This window comes from Dendropsophus ebraccatus, chromosome 2, assembly GCF_027789765.1.
Source record: "Dendropsophus ebraccatus isolate aDenEbr1 chromosome 2, aDenEbr1.pat, whole genome shotgun sequence".
Lineage (NCBI taxonomy): Eukaryota > Metazoa > Chordata > Amphibia > Anura > Hylidae > Dendropsophus > Dendropsophus ebraccatus.
In genome coordinates this window covers 44,368,857-44,392,646 of record NC_091455.1, presented here as the reverse complement: position 1 = coordinate 44,392,646, position 23,790 = coordinate 44,368,857, and the positions used below count along the sequence as shown (strand labels likewise).

General features: G+C 45.5%; 1 protein-coding gene across 4 annotated transcripts in view; it reads left to right on the top strand.

Annotated features, from left to right (window-relative positions):
* Window positions 1-207: 207 nt before the first annotated feature.
* Window positions 208-23,790, top strand: part of LOC138783143 (polyamine-modulated factor 1-binding protein 1-like) — a 279,398-nt gene continuing 255,815 nt past the window's right edge. Inside the window, exons 1-2 of one of the 4 annotated variants that reach the window (XM_069957440.1) lie at window positions 208-280; window positions 12,153-12,332. In XM_069957440.1, the coding sequence (XP_069813541.1) occupies window positions 12,174-12,332 (159 nt within the window). In that variant the 5' untranslated portion in view covers window positions 208-280; window positions 12,153-12,173. Of the gene's footprint in view, window positions 281-303; window positions 405-4,532; window positions 4,611-8,271; window positions 8,311-12,152; window positions 12,333-23,790 lie in introns of those variants that run through there. The other 3 variants (XM_069957441.1, XM_069957443.1, XM_069957442.1) reach the window with 3 other exon arrangements.

The following is a 23,790-nucleotide window of genomic DNA, read 5'->3' as shown; positions in this document are numbered from 1 at the left end:
TATACTCAGCCCTCCGGATCCCTCCCCGCCCGCCTCCCCCGTCCTATACAATGTAGCAGTTTCCCCCAAACAAGCAACAAACTGCTCAGAACTCCTAACCGTCCGCGACCGCGCGCAGCCAATCACAGCGCTCAATCCTGCAGACTCAGCGGCCGGGACCGACGTTCCCGGCTCTCTCATTGGTCACTGTCTCCATGGAGATGTTTGTGGGCGGGGCGTGCGGTGTAGCGCGGCGGTATCTGCTGGGACAGCAGTTACACGGAGACCGTGCACCTGTAAGGTAACTACATGTAATTACCCAGCAATGTCCTGCAGCTTCTCCCCATACACTCTAATAAGGAGGCACATGTATATTGTATGTTACTGCTGCTGGAGTGCAGACGCCGGGATCGAGCACTTATGTGGTATGCATGTTCCCGGGTGGCTCTTTACCTCAGTCAGCACCAGTCCTGTGCATTATAAGTTCAGTAGAACTGTTCTGACCTGTGTGCTGTATTTCCTATCTGACAGCTGAGTAACATCACTCTCACCTTGTGTCTGTGCTGTGTGCTGTATTTCCTATCTGACAGCTGGGTAACATCACTCTCACCTTGTGTCTGTGCTGTGGGCTGACAACTAGTAGGTTGTGTTATACATATTTGGCCCTGATGCTATTTCTTATGGTGGTTTTACACGGAACGATTTATCGTTCGAATTTGCACGATAACGGTCGAATTCGAACGTTAATCGTACGTGTAAACGCAGCGAACGATCAAGCGACGAGCGAGGAATCGTGCATTTTGATCTTTCAACAACTTCTCAAATCGTTGTTGATCGTTCGCAAAAAATTCGCAGATCGTTCCGTGTAAACAGTCTTTCAACGATTTCACCTATGTATGAGATAGGCTTAAGCGATCGCAAAACGATTTTTCCGTACGATGTATCGTTCCATGTAAATGCTGATCGTTATGAAAAAAAACATTGTTCATTCTAAATCGTTAATCGCGCGATCGGGCGAATTATCGCTCCGTGTAAAAGTACCATTACTCTGTAAAGGTGTGTGTTGGGTATAATTTTGGGCCATGGCGCACACTGTAGTTACTTGCTGTACGTCAGTGATGGTAAAATTTCAATGCCAGATATTTACCGCCATCTAGCCTGCTGTGGTTAATCTGCCGTGTGAATACAGGTGCCCAGGTTTATGCACGGCACTAGTGCCCATCTAGTAGATTGATGCTCATTGAAAGATCTGTTGCATGGCCGTTGTAGGGGCTAGTGCACACATATGCTGGGCCATTCATACAGCCATTTGCTTCCATCTCTGGCTGCTGTCCACAAAGATACTATTCACATCTCTAAGAAAAAACTGTCTCGAGCAACCGTACACAATTAGGCTATGTTCACACTACGTATATTTTCGTAAAACTTCGGCCGTTGTTGCAATGTGAAAATATACGTAACGTTACCTTGCCATCTATGGGATGCTGGTTGGAGCGTATACACATAGTATACACTCCGGCCGGGATCCCTAGCGGCGCCGCAAACAACTGACATGTCAGTGCACATTATGGAGCGAGGGGCTCCGGATTCTCGCTCCATAGTGTGAAGTGGGGAGGTCTGATGTGGGTGCACACAGATGCGCCCGCATCAGAACTCTGCAGCACGAAAGATCATCCGGGATGATGATATTCTTCCGTTGTATGAACATAGCCAGACAGGCTTGGACTGGGCCACCGGGGGACCGGGGAATTCCCCGGTGGGCCCCGAGCAGTTGTAGGCCCCGCCCCCCAGTAAGGGGACACAGGGCTGGAGACCATATCAATGTGGTCTCCACCCAGCAAGCCCAAGGGGGGCCCCCGTGCTCCTGGGGGGGCCACTCGGCCTCCGGGTGCCGCACCTTGCCTTTTAACTGGAAGCGATCGCATCAATCGCTTCCAGTTAAATGTAGCAGGGTTCCTATTTACAGCGCGAGAAGCCATAGGCTTCCCGCCCTGTCAATCACTCTTGTGACCGCAAGCAGCGTTCTGCTTGCGGTCACAAGCGTGCCGCCCCCGTCCCCGTCAGATGAGCAGCTCCCTGGTCCCTGGCTGCGCCACCACTGAGCTCCGTGTGCGTGCCGCGGCGGCTGGGACTTCCGGTACAGGGTGCGCATACCGGAAGTCCCAGCAGCCGCCGCAGCTCACATGGAGCTCAGTGGTGGCGCAGCCCGGGACCAGGGAGCTGCTCATCTGACAGGGAAGAGAGAAGAAGAGACACGAGGCCGACGGGGGAGCGTGTTGTAAGGTGAGTTGTTGTTGGGGTTTTTTTTTTATTAGAGGGGGACAGCACTGGGGGCTATAGAGGGGCTGGACAACATGAGGGGGGCTATGGGGGGAATGAACAACACTGGGGGCTATGGGGGCCTGGACAACATGAGGGGGGCTATGGGGGGGATGAACAACACTGGGGGCTATAGAGGGGCTGGACCACATAAGGGGGACCTATAGGGGGGCTGGACAACATAAGGGGGGCCTATAGAGGGGCTGGGCAACATAAGGGGGGCCTATAGAGGGGCTGGACAACATAAGGGGGGCCTATAGAGGGGCTGGACAACATAAGGGGGGCCTATAGAGGGGCTGGACAACATGAGGGGGGCTATGGGGGGAATGAACAACATGAGGGGGGCTATGGGGGGGATGAACAACACTGGGGGCTATAGAGGGGCTGGACAACATAAGGGGGGCCTATAGGGGGGCTGGACAACATGAGGGGGGCTATGGGGGGCTGGACAACATAAAGGGGGGCTATAGGGGAGATGGACAACATAAGGGGGGGCTATAGAGGGGCCGGACAACATGAGGGGGGCTATGGGGGGATGAACAACACTGGGGGCTATGGGGGGCTGGACAACATGAGGGGGCTATAGAGGGGCTTGACAACATGAGGGGGGCTATGGGGGGGCTGGACAATATAAGGGGGGGCTATAGAGGGGCTGGACAACATAAGGGGGGGCTATAGAGGGGCTGGACAACATGAGGGGGGGCTATAGAGGGGCTGGACAACATGAGGGGGGGCTATAGAGGGGCTGGACAACATGAGGGGGGGCTATAGAGGGGCTGGACAACATGAGGGGGGGCTATAGAGGGTCCGGACAACATAAGGGGGCTATAGAGGGGGTGGACAACATAAGGTGGGCTATAGAGGGGCTGGACAACATAAGGGGGTTATAGAGGGGCTGGACAACATAAGGGGGGGGGCTATAGGGGGGTGGACAACATAAGGGGGGCTATAGGGGGATGGACAACATAAGGGGGGTTATGGGGGGATGGACAACATAAGGGGGGCTATGGGGTGATGGACAACATAAGGGGGCTATATGTGGGATGGAAAGGACTGGGGGCTATATGGGGGATGGAAAAGATTGGGGGCTATATGAGGGATAGACTACATAAGGGTCTATATGGGGGATGGACAACATAAGGGGGCTACCTATATGGAAATGGAAAACATAAGGGGCTATATGGGGGATGGACAGCACTGAGGGCTATCTATATGGGGGATGGATTACATAAGGTGGCTACCTATATGGGGCATGGACAACTCTGGGGGCTATATATATGAGGGATGGACAATACGGGGTGCCATTTATAAGGGGGGCAACACAGGGGGACATCTATAAGGGGGACAATACAGGGGAGGCCATCTATAATGGGGAAAACAGAGGGAAGGCGATCTATAAGGGTCACTACACAGAGGGGGACAACAAAGGGGCCATCTATAAGGCGCATTACATGGGGGGGGGGGGCGTATACAATTGGGCATGCACAGGGGGGCATCTACTATTTTGGACTACACAGAGGACAGGGATAAAGAACCTTGGCTCTCCATATGTTGCAAAACTACAGCTTTTGCTTCGGCTGTCCAGGCATGATGGGAGTTTTGCAACAGCTGGAGAGCCGAGGTTCCCTACCCCTGATATAGGGGATGCACAGAGGTTGTCATCTACTATAAAGGGATTACACAGAGGGGGCTCTCTACCAGGGGCGGATTAACTTTACCATAGGCCCCGGGCTGTTCACCAAGCCTGGGCCCCCCCACCCCACTGTAACTATGGCAGCACTAGCCTGGCGTTCATAGTACAGGACAGATAATGTCATGATGTCCTGATTTGTGCAAAATTGCCATAAAAAAACAGTGATTTTTTGTAAATCATGGCGGAAGTGTAGCCAGGAGACAGTACACCATTGAAAGTATAAGTCTTTTTGGGTGGTCATGGGCCCCCCAGGAGCTCAGGGCCCCGGCTGCCGCCCAAAACGCCCCTATTATAATCCACTACTGCTCTCTACTATAGTAGATGCACATGGGGCCATCTATATGGAGGACTGAACAAGGGACCATCTATAAGGTGTCTACAGAGAGGGGGGCATATACTATAAGGGATATATATGTCAGCCTACCCACTAAATGAGGGTGTAAAGGGGCCAGTACAGATGTGCAGTGTGTATAGAGATGAGGATGGTGCCAGAGTGAGGAGCCTAATATCTTTCTCTGGCAGATTCTGTGGATTCGTGGCTCGGAGAAGTTCTCATGATGGCCAAGAGCAGATGGAGAAGATAAAAAGGGAAGAACTCCGATCAGAGAAGACGTCCCCTGTGAGTCACCTGATATAACTACAGTGTAATGTATATGGTGTATAGAGCCTGTGTAGAGCTGGGGCCACCTCTATATGACTGTATGAGGTGATAGTGATCTGTGTACAGTGGATTATTTAGTAGCAGCGGTGGTGTTAGTATGTGGTGGTATTAGTCAGTATGTGGTGGTATTATTTGTTACTATTTATGTGGTACTGTGTTTTATTGGATTTAGTATACTTTTGGTCAGTAACGATATGGTGGTTGTGGTGTAGCGGTAATATTTCCTTTCTATATACTGGTTATTGGTCATAGTACACAGGATTTGGTCAGTAACAGTATGGTGGTAATATGTGAGGTGATAATATTTCCCTCTTTTATACTGGTATTATTGGTAATATCAGTCTTGGTATACTGGATTTGGTCAGTAACAGTATGGCGGTAATATGTGTTATTGGTGGCTGTATCACTTTTGTATCTAAGTATACAGTGTTATCATGCAAAGAAAATTGTCTTATAGCGCGATTATACAGGCCAATAATTGGTAACAAGTGCTCCTTGGAAGCCCCATGTAAAAGTGCCAGAGATAAGCTGACAAGCAAATGTCCCATAGTCTGCTGATTTGATCTTTTGTGCATCTGTACAAATCATTGCTGGCGTCCGCACATCTCAGTATATTCCTGCCCTGCTGATTAGCAATGTTTGCTGCTCTACACTGCCCCATATCACGCCGTGTAACTGGAGCCTTATTAATGTTACCATAGATAAGTATGGTGGCAGAAGGGTGGGCCCCAAGAATGATTTCCCCTGGTGGGCCCAAGGACTCCAGTCCGACACTGTAGCCAGAGGAGGTAAAGTATGAGCCCATAGGTATATGCAGGCAGCAGCGTATTTGGCTGCATTCATACAATTCAGATTTTTTTTTTTTCGCAGGATTTCAGATTTGGAATCTGCACCAGTTCCTCAGAAAAAGTACAGTACAGTGTTAAAAGGGTTATCCAGTGCTACAAAAACATGGTCACTTTCTTTCAGAGACAACACGACTCTTGTCTCCAGTTCAGGTGCAGTTTGCAATTAAACTCTATTCACTTCAATGGAACTAAGCAGCAAAACCCCGCCCAAGCTGGAGACAAGAGTGGGGCTGTCTCTGGAAGATGGCCATGTTTTTGTAGCGCTGGATAACCCCTTTAAGGGTCTTTCATACAGGCCGATTATCAGGCAGGAGCTCCTGCGGCAGTGATCAGCCAAAGTCTAGGCAAACCCCATTATTGGCTGATCGCATCTTTTCAGCAATCTATCTTCATTGGCAGCATGTCTCCCTGTGTAAACAGAGGTTTGTGCGGCCAGGAAATATAAAAGAAAATTTACAGCACAGATGTGTATACACCTATGCTGTTAGTTTCCAGATCACAAGCGGCAGTCTATACTTACCAGCCATGATGGTTGTGATCCAGCATCTGGCTCTTAAATCCTCTGGTTGCTGCTGCAACTTCAGGCTGCCGCTTTCTACAGAATGACAGCCGGAGGAAGCGGGGCCTAAAGATACAGCCGGCACAAGGACCGAAGACCCAGATACTGTAACGGCACCGCAAATGAGCTGCCGATCAGCCTGACCCTAAGGCTAGGTTTACTTTTGCGTCTGAGCTCCATTTGGGACAGCCCTTTGCCAGGGCCGTATTTACCACTAGGCACCCGTGGTACGGTGCCTAGGGCAGCAGCTTTCAGGGGGGCAGCACCAGGAAGTAGGGGGAAGAAAAAAACTTTTTTTTTTTAACTCTCCCACCTCCCCTTCAGACTTGCCAGTAAATCTGGTGTATTTTCAAGGTGGTGGTGGTGGGGTGGTGGGGGTATGCATGTGGCGGAAACCACGCTCCCATTTCTTCCCCACTAGTTTGTCCGCAGCCCGCCCTGTTAACCCCCCGCCGCCAGAGCGTATACTTCACCTTGCTTCGGGGCTCCCGGTGTCTTCACGTCCCGCTCAGTGTGCTGCCGAGATTGGCCGAGCAGGATGTGCTGGGAACCCCCAAAGAAAGCCGGAGCGGGGACCAGGTGAAGTATACAATCTGGCGGCGGGGGAGTAACAGGGCGGGCTGTGGACAAACTCGCAGTGGGATGTACATCCTGCTGCGAGTTTGTCTGCCCATAGGGTGTACAGGGCAGGGATCCGCAGCGGATTTCGCTGCGAATTGGCTGCGGATCCGTTACGTGTGAACGCACCCTAACGCTAGGTTCACACAATTTCAAAAACCCGCGGTAAAAACGTCAGTTTTTTTTAAAAATGCATTTTGTGCATTGGACGTCCGTCTTCCCATTGAATTCAATGCATTGCCATTGCAGTCAGTTAAATCGTGGCAAAAACGTCCATTTTTAAATTTTTTTAATTAAAATGGACGTTTTTTGACGTTGTGTGAAATTAGCCTAAAAGAGAAGTCCAGCCATAATAAAGTTTTGTCAGGCAGAAGGAGCAAGGGAGAAAATGACCATTATTGATTTCAGTCACTGACTGGCTGAGCGGGCTGTTAATCAGCCAGGTCGCGACGTCAGCTGAACAGAAGATCCTGGAGCCCTGCGGGATTTTGGAGCTACGATCCATCGCTGGAGAGGTGAGTTAGTTAAAGGGGTAGTGCGGTGCTCAGCAATTATTCACAGAATAACACACATTACAAAGTTATACAACTTTGTAATGTATGTTATGTCTGTGAATGGCCCCCTTCCCCGTGTACCCGGAAGTGTGGCGCGCTATACATACCTGATCCGTGTCGACCGACCCCGTCCGCCATCTTCTTCAAAGACGTCATCTTCGGGAGGCCGCTCCTGCCGGCCCCCCTCTGCCGCGTCATAACTGTGCTCAGCTGTGATTGGCTGAGCACAGTTATGCTCAGCCGATCGTGGCTAAGCAGCTGATGACGCTGCAGAGGGGGGCCGGCATGCGGGACGGCTGCAGCGAGTCGGCCGGCCTCCCGAAGATTGCATCGACAGAAGACTGGGGTCGACACGCGTCAGGTATGTATATCACACCACACTTCCGGGTACACGTGCGGGGGTGGGGGGTCACAGGAAGGGGGCCATTCACAGACATAACATACATTACAAAGTTGTATAACTTTGTAATGTGTGTTATTCTGTGAATAATTGTGCAGCTCCGCACTACCCCATTAATTCGGCCTTAAAGAACTGTATATACTCTAGATAAGTAATACATAGAGGTAGTGCATAAAGCTTTGCACCAAACTCGCACAGTCCCTAGCACGGCAGCTACTTCCTTCCTCCTTGGAGCTCTGTTTCCCCCATAGACTACCATAAGCATTTCTGGTCACCTATGTCTGTTCTCTGGATGGGGCACGTGGCCCCTGTAGAAGTCTCCCACCTCCTGAGCATTGTCAGGGAATGTGACGCGGTAGGTTTTTATCTTTAGTGCATGGCTTTTAGATAATATTTGGTAATCTATTTGGTTCCAATAATCCATCCGTTAGTAACCTCTGAGAATTCCTTTACTATAATACAAATTTCCTGTGTCTTATTATTGCAGATAAACCCTGTTATTTTGTTCCCTTTCAGCCGGTAGCCTGTAAATGAAGCATTCTTCTTCAGCCGCCGTAATTACATTTTAAGGATAAACAGCGGCTTTTTTACATGCTGACATTTGTAATTTAATGTACTGTTTAAACTCCTCGGAGAGAGAAGGACGATTACCGAGATGTCTACATAATGAGCGCTTAGAGTTGGTACTTTTTTCTTTTATTAGTAATTTTTTAGTTAGTGGCAACGGTTGTTTTTGAAGTGAATATTGACATATGATGAAAGGGGTGGGGGGGGTTAGCCAATGGAACATCAGGTCAATGGCGCATAAGGTGAGCATTCATACCATTTGTTTCCACTAGGACTATTCATCTGAAGGAAATACCGCACCTATCGCTATTGATAACCTTAAAGATGCAGCAACACATATATATATAATATATTTTTTTTATCATTTCCTCCTAGCCTATGGCTGTATCCATGTTTTCCAGGTAGCGGATGTGGAAGCCCTGTAATGGAAAGTTACCCTATCCGGCACGATGTATCAATATTGTGTCGGGAGCAGGGAAACTGTTTGAATCTCTTAGGCTCTGTCACTACAGTGCCGTAGAGATTCAAACTGTTTCCCCGCTCCCGGCATGATATTGATACGTAGTGGACAGTGAATGTTGACAGCGGAAAGAAGTTATCAGCCAGAAAAAAAAACACTGAACGTGTGAATAAGGCCTCAGGGCTGCATCCAACTTCTGCAGCCACTGGTATTCGAGCATGCTCAAGTTGTGCTAATCTTTACTGGATAAATAAGATTAATTTTAAAGGGGTTATCCTGCGCTACAAAAACATGGCCACTTTTCCCCCTACTGTTTTCTCCAGTTCAGGTGCGGTTTGCAATTAAGCTCCATTTACTTTAATGCAACTGAGTTTCAAAACCCCACCCAATCTGGAGACAACAGTAGGGGGAAAGGGGTCATGTTTTTGTAGCGCTGGATAACCCCTTTAATAGATCAAATATAGATTTGTGCACTCGATGATTTCAAGTATGTTTTTTTTTTCCGTAGTTTAGACTTTTTTTGGCACTAATGACAGCCCCTAATTCCATGCAAACCTATAAGCGTTCAGTCTGTACTGGAGGTTAAAGGGTAACTGTCAGCAGTTTTGTGGTAGTAACAGACCTGAATAACCCCAGAGAAGGTTAGTGTTTTCTTAGTCATGTATTTTGCATTTATGGAGAAAATGCCTTTTTAATGCCCCCCTTCTGCAGCTGCTGAAAGCCAGAGAGGTTGGCCCTTCCCTCGAGCTCCCTGTTAGGGACAGAGCTCAGAGCTCCGATGTTGCATTGCAATATCCAATAAGGCTGGGTTCACACTATCTGTTTGCAATCTGTTTTTTGCAAAAAACGGATGCATGTGTGTGCATCTGTTTTTCCATGGAATACCAATATAAAAAAAAGGATAAAAAAAGATTCGTTTTTAGGCTGGGTTCACACTACGTATATTTCAGTCAGTATTGTGGTCCTTATATTGCAACCAAAACCAGGAGTGGATTGAAAACACAGAAAGGATCTGTTCACACAATGTTGAAATTGAGTGGATGGCCTCCATTTAATGGCAAATATTTGCTGTTATCTTAAAACAACGGCTGTTATATTGAAATAATGGCCGTTATTTACTGTTATATGGCGGCCATCCACTCAATTTCACCATTGTGTGAACAGATCCTTTCTGTGTTTTTAATCCACTCCTGGTTTTGGTTGCTATATGAGGACCACAATACTGACTGAAATATATGTAGTGTGAACCCAGCCTTAACGTACACAAAATCGTAGTCAACCTCATTTCTGTTTCCGTTAAAAAAAAATGGGATTCAATGGAAAAAAACGGATCAAAACGGATGCACACACATGCATCCATTTGTTATCTTTTTTTTTTTTTTTTTTTGCAAAAGATAGATGAAAAAAACGGCTTGCAAAAAAGTAGTGTAACCTTGCCTAATACAATTAATTTCTTCCATAACTTACTATTGGGAAATTTTATGGGGGCATCCCGGTCCCACCTCTCACCAATGATTGACATCTCTAGCATCCAGCTCTAGAAAACCACTAGAGCTGTGAATCATTGGTAAGAGCCTGGGCCAAGGACACTCCTACGACAGGGGGCTCGGGGATCAATCCTGCTCCTCAGACTGTTCAGCAGCTGTGTACAGGACATTAAAGGGGTTGTCCGGCGAAAAAAAATTATTCACAGAATAACACACATTACAAAGTTATACAACTTTGTAATGTATGTTATGTCTGTGAATGGCCCCCTTCCCCGTTTCCCACCACCACCCCCACCCGTGTACCCGGAAGTGTGGTGCGCTATACATTACCTGTCGCGTGCCGACCACGGTCTCCGATCGTCAGCAGTGACGTCTTCTTCGGGAGCTTGGCGGATCTTCCCGAGTGCCGGCCGCCCTCTGCAGCGTCATCCGAAGCTCAGCCGCGATTGGCTGAGCATAACTGTGCTCAGCCAATCGCGGCTGAGCAGCTGATGACGTGGCCGCGTCATCAGCCGCTCAGCCGCGATTGGCTGAGCACAGTTATGCTCAGCCAATCGCGGCTGAGCTTCGGATGACGCTGCAGAGGGTGGCCGGCACTCGGGAAGATCCGCCAAGCTCCCGAAGAAGACGTCACTGCTGACGATCGGAGACCGTGGACGACACGACATGCGGTGAGTATAATGCACCACACTTCCGGGTCTAGCGTGGGTGGGGGGAAACACGGGGAAGGGGGCCATTCACAGACATAACATACATTACAAAGTTGTATAACTTTGTAATGTGTGTTATTCTGTGAATAATTTTTTTTCGCCGGACAACCCCTTTAAGTAACAGGATATGTACAGTATGCACTATCCTTCCCTGTGGCCATTTAGGGCTACTTCAAAACTGATGACCGTTTCCCTTTAAACTTTATTCTGCCATAACCACCAGTACTTGGCACCTGTTGCCGATCAATGCGTTAATAGTGATCAGTGGGTTACCAGCCTTGGAGATACTTCTGTATTGCAGAGCTGTATAGAGGCACCCTATGATGGTAGTGGTGGTCGTATAGAACTGCAGGTCTAGATTAATACTAGCCTCTTAAGGCCCTATTTCACGGAGCGATTATTGGCCGTTACAGCCAATAATAGTCCCGTGGAATAGAAGGCAATGATCACCCGACATCGTTCATGTTCAACCATGTTGAAAAACAAACGAGTGTGATAGCAGCGATCGGCTGCCGTCGCTCCGTGGAATAGGAGCGGCGGTGGCAGCAGATCACCACTATCCTCTAAGCGCTGCCCGGACGATCTAGCGATCACCCAGACAGCCCCCCTTGCAGCTCCCCGCGGCCCCTCCCGCACTCACCTGCTGGCTGCGTGTAATAGTGGTGGCAGCGAGGGGGGAACGAGGAGAAAACGAGCGCTGTCAGCACTCGTTTGCTCCTCAATATCGCCCTGTGTAATGGGGGCTTAAGTATGAAGATTTGTCGCCAATAGGCTGTCTATATATATTTTACTGTGCTTTATACCTTTGCTATTATATGTGTGTTTGTGCATAGGTAAAAAGGACACTCTTGACACATTTAAGGTAAATAAGGCTTATGAAAACTTCCAGCATAGGGAGCTTTCCTGCCCATACGCTAAACATTTGGCCAGACTGTAATGTGAACAGGCCCCTACAGATTCTTTGTAACAATGAGTTTAGTGCAAGTAGAGAGAGCCGCACAGTAAACAATGGGGCTTGCAGACGGGATGAGCCGAATGGTTCTAGTTTGTAATTCATGTGAAACAGAAGCAATGACCGCATATTACAGTTACAGGCAAATACACAGACAGTAGAACACTGTTTGTCCATGCTCGGGGTTACTATGCATGGTAGTTTCCATTTGCCGTAGCTATAGTCTGATGTTCTGACACATGGCTTTGCTAGAATCCCAATACCACAAACTAATTATGATGCTTCTTAGAAACATCTGTTTATAACATCTTTCGCTTCAATATATCTGACATCAATCTGTTCCAGCTTAGCAGCAGTGGCATCAAGATGGATGGGCTGAACTTGGAAGTTGGAATCCTGAAATCTGAATTGCATAAAAAGACCAGAGAGATGCAGGCGCTGGAAGCTCAGGTCCTACAGCAGAGAGAAAGTCTTCACAGGGCGAGTGACAAACTGAAGGACACAAAGAGAGCCGCGGCAAGCAAGGTAATAAGACCGGGCACGCACGGCCATTTCTGTCTCAAAATGTGAAATGGAGCCCCCACATGATTGTGCCCTCCCAGTCATAACACATTCTACCACTCTGCAATGGGGGCTGCAAAAACGTCTCCATTATCCAATGTTACAGCTTGTCCTTGTGTAGACAGCTTTGGCTCCTTTGCGATCCAAGGTTTAATATCATATATTTCACTATTACATAAAGTAAACATTATGGCAGGTTAATGGAATTTACCAGTATACATATACTTTGCTTCAATAATGCCATTCTTTTTGGGCACATTTCCCATGTGAAGTGTAGGGCTTTTCTCACCCCTCCCTTTTTCATTATATTATCCTTAAAGCATAGGTTATGTCTGGTAACATGAACATTTGTAGGGGAAAAAGTCTTCCGTGCAAAAAAAAAAAAAAAAAAAAAGAATTCTCTGTTCCAGGTTTATCTAACAAACAAACTTCTGGTGGAGGTTTATAGAAAAAAGAAATCTGATGGAGGTTCATAAAGAAAATGCAGTTTACAGTAAAAACATTGTATATATAAGGTGGAACTCATTCAAGAAATTACATATTTTCATATGTCTATTGATGAAAGCAATCTTTGCTTATGTTCACACTGAGTAATATAGGCGTAATTATGCTTGCCTCAGTGTGTCATATCATCTCAATGGAAAAGCGCGCGCTCCTCCGCAGCCGCCGCTCTCCACTCAAAGAAGTGATATGTCACTTCTTTGAGCGGAGAGCAATGGCAGCGGAGGAGTGCGCGCCCTCTCATTCACTCACAGCTGGACACCGAGCACGTTGGGATTCCGCGGCGGAATTCTGCCGTATTTGCTCAGTATGTACATACCCTAAGAGTGTAAGAATGCGCATGATTTATCAAAGTACACTGCTCAAAAGAATAATGGGAACACTTAGGCCCCGTTCACACTGAGTAAACATGGCGTAATTCTCCGCCGCAGAATCCCGCTGTGCTCAGTGTGCTGCTGTAAGTGAATGAGCGGGCGCGCTCGTCCGCTCCCTCTCCTCTCCGTAACATGTTACCTCATTGAGCGGAGAGCGGCGGCAGCAGCGGACGAGCGCGCCCGCTCATTCACTTACAGCAGCACACTGAGCACGCCGTGTTTACTCAGTGTGTATGGGGCCTTAGGGTCCGTTTACACAGAAAGATTATCTGTCAAAGATTTGAAGCCAAAGCCAGGAATGGATTTGAAAAGAGGATAAATCTCAGGCTTTCCTTTATGACCTGATCTCTGTTTATAGTCTGTTTCTGGCTTCAAATCTTTGACAGATAATATGTCAGATAATCCTTCTGTGCAAATGGACCCTTAGGGTACGTTGACACTGACCAACTCATAGCGGAAATCTCTCTGCGAGTTTTGCAGCGAGATCCACTACAAGTTAAGGGCTGAAAGAACGATGCGAGTATGTAATGCAGCCGCCCCCTTACCCCTTCATCGCTCCCGCTCTCTGTATACATTACTTGTCTCCTGCAAGGGGTCCAGGCGTCCTGCTCTCCCACCCAACCAATCAGTGGCTGTGGCTGGGCAACACACTGATTGGCTGGGTGGCAGAGCAGGAAGCCGGGACCCCGTGCAGGAGACAAGTAATGTATACAGAGAGCGGGAGCCGATGAAGGGGTAAGGGGGCGGCTGCATTACATAGTATGTATGCACAGAACCTGCCAGGACCTTACCCCATAGCGGATCTCGCTGCAAAACTCTCAGCGAGATTTCCGCTGCGAGACGGTCAGTGTGAACACACCCTAAAACAACACAATATAACTCCAAGTAAGGGTGTGTTTACATAGAAAGATTTATCTGACAGATTTTAGAGGCAAAAGCCAGGAATGGATTTGAAAAGAGGATAGATACTAGTCCTTTATGACCTGATCCCTGTTTATAGTCTGTTCCTGGTTTTGGCTTCAAAGATAAATCTGTCTGTGTAAACGCACCATAAATCAAACTTCCGTGAATTCAAACTGTCCACTTATGGTGGTTTTACACGGAGCGATAATTCGCCCGATCGCACGATTAACGATTTTGAATGAACAATGTTTTTTTTTATAACGATCAGCGTTTAGACAGAACGATACATCGTACGGAAAAATCGTTATGCGATCGTTTTGCAATAGCTTAAAAGGGGTTGGCCACTTTATAGTAGAATAGGTCAGTATAGTAGAATAGGTCAGTACAAAGTATTAGTAAGTGTGCTCACTGTATATACTAACAGCAGCTCCCTGTGTACCTCATAGAGCTAAAATCAGACTCCCTTTCACAAGGCTGGGGTGCCCTGCTCTGTTTTGTTTCAGTCCACAAAATGGCTGACATGGAGGAGCATGTGACCATGCCCTGTCCACTGTGTTCTCCATAGACATACACTCACCGGCCACTTTATTAGGTACACCTGTCCAACTGCACGTTACCACTTAATTTCTAATCAGCCAATCACATGGCGGCAACTCAGTGCATTTAGGCATGTAGACATGGTCAAGACAATCTCCTACAGTTTAAACCGAGCATCAGTATGGGGAAGAAAGGTGATTTGAGGGCCTTTGAACGTGGCATGGTTGTTGGTGCCAGAAGGGCTGGTCTGAGTATTTCAGAAACTGCTGATCTACTGGGATTTTCACGCACAACCATCTCTAGGGTTTACAGAGAATGGTCCGAAAAAGAAAAAACATCCAGTGAGCGGCAGTTCTGTGGGCGGAAATGCCTTGTTGATGCCAGAGGTCAGAGGAGAATGGGCAGACTGGTTCGAGCTGATAGAAAGGCAACAGTGACTCAAATAGCCAACCGTTACAACCAAGGTAGGCAGAAGAGCATCTCTGAACGCACAGTACGTTCAACTTTGAGGCAGATGTGCTACAGCAGCAGAAGACCACCTGTTACTAGCATGGTGTACCTAATAAAGTGGCCGGTGAGTGTATACAGGCTGTGTGGTGGACACTGGGGTGCGGGGCATGATCACATGCTCCTCCATGTCAGCCATCTTATGGACCAAAACACCACAGAGCAGAGCAGCCCAGCCTGGATGAGGGGAGTCTGATATTAGCTCTGTGAGGTACACAGGGAGCTGCTGTCAGTATATACAGTTACTAATACTGTACACTGAGCAATTTTACTATAAAGTGGCCAACCCCTTTAAGCCTATCTCACACATAGGTGAAATCGTTAAAAGAATGTTTACATGGAACGATCTGCGAATTTTTTGCGAACGATCAACGACAATTTGAGAACTTGTTGAAAGATCAAAATGAACGATTTCTCGCTCGTCGCTTGATTGTTCGCTGCGTTTACACGTACGATTATCGTTCGAATTCGATCGTTATCGTGCAGATTCGAACAGTAAATCACTCCGTGTAAAACCACCATTAGGAAGCAACACTGATTGACAATCAATTTCACATGCTGTTGTGCAAATGGAATAGCCAACAGGTGGAAACTATTGGCAATTAGCAATACACACAGAGTGGTTCTGCAGGTGGGGACCACAGACTACTTCTCAGTACCTATGCTTTCTGGCTGATGTTTTGGTCACTTTTGAATGTTGGTGGTGTTTTCACACTCGTGGTAGCATGAGACAGAGTCTACAACCCACACAAGTGGCTCAGCTCATCCAGTATGGCACCCCCTGCTATCTGTTTCAATGGGATGCCTCACAATTCTGCTCTCCGCGCCTCTCCGCTCAAAGAATTGACATGTCATGTTGTGTGGGGTCCGCGGGTGGGGGTTTCTGCTCGGAATTTCTGTTTGTTTTCCGCAGTGTGAATGGCCCTTACTATTACTTGGCCATAAGTCTAATAAGCCTGAAAAGCCCAAGAGTCCAATGCCAGTATACATGCTGCATGTATAAAAGCTCTTTAAGGTAAATGTGCACTTTTTATAGAGAATGTAAGGTTTATAATTAGAGAAGAGGTTAACCCCTCTTACAAGTGTCCCAGAATTAGAATAATTTCTCCCCCTGATTCTTAAATCAATTTCCAGGTAGATCGAGATAAAGTAATAGAGGAAGGTGAAAATAAGTCAGATCTAGACCATTTTGTTAGGGCAATTTGCTGTATTATGAATACTGAAGAGATTAAAGGGGTTGTCTTGGTAGTAGAACTTAGGAGACACTGTGAATCTCTTGGACATCATGTGCAGGCATGATTACTTAGACCTATCCTCTGAGTCTCAGAAGGGATACTTCCGAGACACAGATTGTAAGAAATTAATGCTGGGAAGCAGAAGATTTTAGCCATTTTTTGCTCTCTAGACAACCCCTTTAATGAACGATAAGTAATGCAGTATGGGATGTTTGGGGTCCTGGAGCAAAAAAGGAAAAACTTTTTCCAGTCAGTAAAAAGAAAAACTATCTTGAAGAACGTGAGGATGCGGAAAAAAAGATGGATGGGCCTAAAGAGTTTAAAAATAGGTATCATGTAATGAAGTAGAGTCTCAACTCTTGGATGAAATCTTGAAGATGGCTATACAGGCAGCCAAGGTGGTCAAGCGTACTACAATTTTTTTCTGAAGTCTCATCTCAATTACGTGACTCAATGGATAGGAAGGCAGATAACCTTCTCAAGAAAGCCTGGAAGCTTCAAATATCATCAAAACCAACATTGCAACTATATCCATTGTGAGGTCCACGTTTATATGGATAAACCAGGTGGAAAATCGTTTAAAGAAAAAAAACTAAAAACTCTAGAGTACAGGTTATCTACTCCATTCCATTACTTAAGATCACTTGTAGGTTTTCCAGCTGAAGCCCCAGCAGAGTCTGTAAGATTTACTGCAGTGATTGGGGTTCTATCAAACTCTACTCAAAGTCTTACGGTTAACCCCTTCGCGGGACAGGGATACTTACCAATGGCATTTTTGTTTTTGATCCCAACCTTTTAAGACTTATAACTTTTTTTATTTTTTGTCCACATAGGAGTATGAGGGCTTATTTATTTTAGATTTTTTGACGGCTTATGCATGCATTGCCACCTCTTCAAGCCAGCTCATGTTTACAATTTTTGAACTTTTCACAGTGGCATGACAAAGTATTTGCAAATGTTGTCCCATTCTGGTAGATTCTACTGGCAGTGGTGCGCGTAGTCCGTTTCCCACCAATCTAATATTGATTGATAGGCCATAAATTTTACTTTATTAGATAACCTCTTTAATCTCAGGGTCTCTCTGTTTGTTCATGTCCCTACAGAAGTCAAGGGAAAAATGTCCTATTGGTGCTATTTTAAGGGACTTTTTTCACCTAGGTATGACTTGTGTAGTCACCTCACCCGCCTTACTTGTTGACTGTTCCAGGAAGTAAGGCGAGCAATGAAAAAAGAAAAAGAAGAGTACACTGTGTACTGCTTAAGAGCATTGCTTCTTGATTTCTTCCCCACTCACAGGACATTTTTAGATGTGAAGAATATTTTTCTTTCAAAGTCATATAACCAATTTTCACTGCAGTGTTATTTCTTGGAATTAGGGAAGTTTAGTTCAATTTGCAAGACTACAGTGCCTCTAAGTAATTTGGAGATGTGATACAAAACCTCTGTTGCATGTGATCTTTCCATGACCCCCCTTACCAAGAACTTTTTACGCACCGCTGCTGCCAGGGGGGGTGATGAGTTTCTCCAATTTACAACAAATTAGATCTGCTCTTTGCTATGTCTTTTGAGTAGATAGTTACCATAATTGCACTTAAATTGGTTTCAGAAAAAACAGATGTTACCTTATAAAATCATTTTCATTTGTCGGACTGTAATTTAAGAAGAAAAAAAAAAAGGGAAAAACTTGATGTTCTTATTTTTCTTTGCCGATTTCTGCTTCTGTTCAGATGGAGAATAAAATTGACAGAGACACAGCTCGTAACCACAATTTCTGGTGCAGATATGGATAGTTATACATATATTAAGCCATTTTTAAATTGGCTCCCAGAAGTCCAAAAATCCTAGTTTGGCAACGATGCAAAAAATTCTATATTTAAAGGGGTTTTCCAGAACTCGCCAATATCTTCTAGAAACATCTCTTTATGGGTTGTCTTTGGTCTTGCAGCTCAACTCTGTTAAAGTGAATGTATCATCAATTTTCTTGCCAATTTCTACTCTCTGATCATTATTATTTTATTTTTTAGTACAGTATTATGGGGCAGTCATCTGTTACTGAGCGGTTTTAACAGCATTTAGTGACATGCTTTACAGTAAACATCATGGACATAGGCACAATGAACATCTCCAGACCCTATTATTTGTATGGTAAACATTTGTAAGCATGCTGTTTTGCCTCTACGACCTGTGTAAAGGTCTTTCTGTAGGAATTCTCAGCATTCAGCCTAGCAACCAGAATAAGAACATCAGGCTTATTTTATTATATAGATCAGAGATGGGGAACCTTCGGCCCTCCAGCTGTTGCAAAACTCCAATTCCCATCATGCCTGGACAGCCAAAGCTTCAGAGTTTGTTGTCCAGGCATGATGGGAATTGTAGTTTTGCAACAGCTGGAGAGCCAAGCAAGGATGCCAGTTGCCTTTAAATAATAGGTCACTTTCTGATGACAACAGAGACATATAGGAACCAATGCCAGAAGTGTTTTTATATAGAGAATTCAAATATTTAAAGAGAACCTGTAACCACAGGCAGTCCCACCAACCCCCACCCCTGGACAGGGGCCCCGCATTCATACCTGCTCCTGCATGTCCTGCTCCCGCTGTCGGTCCCACCGCAGAGATTAGGCCGTCTGCTTATGTGCGTGCTCAATATGCAAATAAGCAGAGATGAGTCCGATGGCCGTAGGAAATCACTAGAGCTCTCTGTCCAAGACAGGAACTGTGCAGAGCAGTAGAGGTTTTCTATGGGAATTTGCTGATGCTCCGGACAGTTCCTGTATTGGACAGAGATGGCAGCAGAGACCACTGTGTCAGACTGGAAAGAAAACATTTCCTGCAGGACATACAGCAGCTGATAAGTATCGAAAAACCTGAGATTTTTAAATATAATTAAATAACAAATCTATATAATTTTCTGAAACCTGTTGATTTGAAAGAAAAAGATTTTCGCTGGATAACCTCTTTAAACACTTTTGAGGAAGGCTATAGCAGGAATGGGTTAAATTACTAGATCGGTCAATGACTGGTTGGCCATCAATCATACATATAGAACGCATTCCATGTTTATGTCTTTGTTTGGAAATTTCTCCTTATTAAAACTCTATCTATGTGTTCATGTTACTGGGTTTAGTTGCATGTAGTTTATTGCATCTTCCAAAGCCCCACTTAAACCAAACAATTTGTACGGGTGCAAAAAAAACATAGACAATACGAAAAGTATCATTTACTTATTGGCAAACAAGGTAAATCTGCTCATTTATAGAGAATTACCAGTAACGTGATCCCTTACATTGAATACAGATATCATCTTTTTTTCTCTCAATTCATCATCATTTCCACCTACCTACCAGTCGTAAAATTTGTGACTTTGTAGTTTGTGTTCAAAATCCCTTTTCTGGAAGAAAAAGACCCATTGGGGAAAAAGGCTGTTCAGTCTTGCAGGAGAAGTGCACGCTGGAATATAAGGGTTTGCGGCTTGTGGTTGTAAGCAATACAAGTAATTGTCTTGTGGTTTACAAGTCTGACATTACCTTCCAATAAACGGGATAGCAACACATCTGCGGAGACAGAATTCCATGAATCTTGTACCTCAAGGACAGAGACAAATCTAGGTTTATCTGGGAAATTAACATGTATATATCAATCTTTACTTTCCGGGCCCGCTGTTCCTTTACTTAATCACTTTTTAATCATCTTAACTTACAGATGCATTATTAGAGCTATTCATTGATCTCATGTGCTCCTCTCCCATAGAGCATATGTGGCCTGGGTACAGGTAACAATTTAAAGAGAAATTAAAGTATCTCAGTGAAGAATAAATGCAATTACTGAGGACTTTTATGTATAGCCTTTAAATATTAATCTAAGGCCATATTCACATTCATGTTTCTCAGGTAGTAATGCACCTAGGATTTCACTGCACTTTAAAGGGGAACTCCGGATAAGAAAAACATTTTTTTCTATTAAAAGTACATTAAAAGTTATATAGATGTGTCTATACAATGTATTACTGTATCTGTATCTGTACAGTTCTGGCACACTGATAGCTGATAGAAATCCAGGAAGAGAAAAAAATGGCCCTTTGTGCCAATTCACATTGTCTCCTGCTCCTTCTGCTATCCCCCCTTATGAGACAAATCTTCCATGCCTCTGTCTCACATTGTGTGTGTTTGCTGAGATCAGGCTGATGATGCAGACAGGGGGCAGGGCGTGATGTCACAGGAGGTGCGGCTGGATACCCAATCCCCTGACTGATTCACCATTTCTGTCTGGCAAGAAGCAGCTGCAGCACTAATTTTACTGATTGTAATGGGTGGGGTCTCTGATGATTACATGAGGGAAAGCATTGCATTCTGGGAAATGCTAAGCCTTGAAGGAGAGAAACACAAAACAGAGCAAAAAAACTCAAACAAATGGATTTTTGGTAGTTTCCAAACTGGGATAGACAGGTAAGTAATGCGTTATGCTTCTGCAGAAGTTTCATTTTTTTTTAACCTCTACCTGGAGTTCCCCTTTAACTACCAACCAGCAGTGTTATCGTTTGGCTGGTCTCCCTGAGATCAGCAATCTGTTTCTCTTATGGCTCTACTAGGCATTGCTCCCACCTAGCCAGAATCCTGCTCCTCACTGATAAGGGGCAACACCTTGAAACAGCTGTCTGTGGATGGATACCTGGCTTTGGTTTTTCCCGTCATTACATTGACTTATAGGGCCACTTCATATGGTGGTTTTGGTGGTTTCCCTACCGGAGCCACCCCTTGGCTGGGTCCTTACCGGAGGGATATCTGGCTATTTCTGTCTTTCGAGATTCTTAAATGAGGCTCTTTTTTGCATATTCACATTAGTGTCATGGTTTCTCTTTATAACAGAGCCATGGTCACAAACTATAACAGATCCAATTGCAGATAGATACAAATAATTATATAGACCCCTTTAACTTATAATGAGGTCTATAAGGGTGCCATTGGGATGTTGGGATGTGGCTGCAGAATGGGAAAAGGTCAGGGCAATAAAATTCCAGCATACGTTTAGGCAAGTCAGACAATAAAGCATTTCTAACAATGATAACATATTTAAAGGACAACTGCCCCGTCAGGGAAAAAAAAGAAAACCGACACAGACCCTATACTCGCCATCCCTCTTGAGTCGATCACCATTTGAAAACGCCCGCGGTCCCAGTCAACCCCCATCCGCGTCTTCAGTTCTTCTATAGTTCCGGATCCCCATGGAATGAACAAGAGCAAAAAGAGGCGGAACAGCTCCAGACAGGTGACTAACACACATTACAAACTTATATAATTTTGTAATGTGTGTTAGTTAAAAGGGAGAAAAAAAAACGCGGGAGTTCTCCTTTTAAATGCTTTAGATCGTCGATTGTAATTTTAAATGAACAGAATGCCAGGAAATTTTACAATTTTAGCTTTTAAATGCTGATTCCCTTTATTGAAGATGAACCATTTAAAGCAGGCATGTCCAAACTTTTTTCGAAGAGTGCCAAATTTGATAAAGTGAACATGTGCGAGGGCCGACCATTTTACATGCTACATGCTATATGCTTTATAACACAGGCAGATAATAGCATGCTGGATACCTGGGGGGCCGTAAAAGTTCGGAACGCGGGCCGCAAATGGCCCTCCGGCCAGACTTTGGACATGCCTGATTTAAAGTAATTGATACAATTACCTAACAACTGATTGTGCCACCCTTGGCAGCACCAACTGCAATCAGCCCAATTTTACATCGTATAGAAGACATTTTGGCCCTCTCTTCTTTGCAGAAGTGCTTTGATTTGGCTACATTGGAGGGTTTTTGAGCATGAAAATTGCTTCCTACATCATCTCAATGGCATTCAAGTGAGGAATTTGACTGCGGCATACCAAAACTTTCATGTTTCTTCATTTTTAGCCGGACCACCACCGGTCAAACTTTGATAACCAGTGATAAAGATAGGCTTTTAGTGCTAAGCCCCTCTATCTTCATGTATATATATTTGCCATTCATGGTATGTGGAAACTCTGTTAGCCCCTAACAGTCACATTACAAATGGAATTGCCCTATCTGAAAAAATTTCTGGGACTATGTGATTGATGGCCCAGTCACAAGATAGGCCATTGTTTGGTGATCGACAGGGTGTTAACACCAAGCACATAATAAGGACCTGGACGCTGCTGACAGTCCGCCGGGTCATGATGTACTCTAAAGCTGAGAGAAATAGACATGCTGCAAGGTTTAGGAGTCTGATGGTGCAGTGCAGGTACGAGGTCCAGTAAGCATATTGTCTTTATGTTCCCCCCCACCACCTGCCTGAATTGATTTTCCACCCCCACCCCCCCCCAGACTTCTCTTTTAAGGAAGGCTATATACACAATCTTGGGTGTCCACTTCTTCCTGGAAACAAACTTTTATTATCGTTAACGATTAACGATCTCAAACGACCGCTATTGCGAAAGACCTGAAAACGTTCACTCATTTCCATGGAACGATAATCGTTACTTATGATCGTAATTGCGATCGTTTTTCTTCGCTATTTATTCGCTATTGCTTTCGTATCTATTGCGAACGACCGAATGATGTCTTATTCAATGCGAACGATTTGCGAACGTTTCGCGAACAAGCAACGATAAAAATAGGTCCAGGTCTTATAAAACGATCAATGATTTCTCGTTCGGTCGTTAATCGTTAGCTGAATTTCAACCGAACGATTATCGTTTAGAATCGAACGATTTAACGATAATCTGAACGATAATCGTCCGTTGGAATAGGGCCCTTACTTTATGCATGGCTACCCGACCCCTCCTCATGACAAAGGGGCTTCGACCTCTGTGCTACGTCACACCTGGGGGTGACTCATTCTTCTTCATTAGGTGAAAGCGTAACTGTCATTTCAGGGTCATTTGTCTGAAAACATTAAATATCAACAGTACAATCGATTTTAAGACACTCTGTAATAGGTTTTATGTACTAAAAGAGTTTCCTTCTGGACTGAAAAAGCAATCTCCCAGCCTCCCCCCTCACATCAGAAGAAGCAGGATTTCTGTCTCCATTATGTGGCTATGGAGAGGGGAGGGGCTGTTAGGAGTGACTGAACACGGAGCAGTCCTGCAAAGCACAACACCCTGCAATCTTCTCTCAGTTCATAGATAAGCACTGACCTTTCTGACCCCAGAATCCTGCGGTTTAGGTGCCCAGAGAGTCTACAAACAGCTGACCTTCATGTCACCTCTTCCTGCTCCCTCATCTCCCTTGGCCCCTCCCCCCTTCATAGGCTTACAATGGAGAGAGCAGAGCCCGTCTTCACTGGCTTCTCTGTAATGAAGACGTGTTTGCCTGATAATACACAGATAAGAAGTCAGGGGGGGAGGCTGGGAGA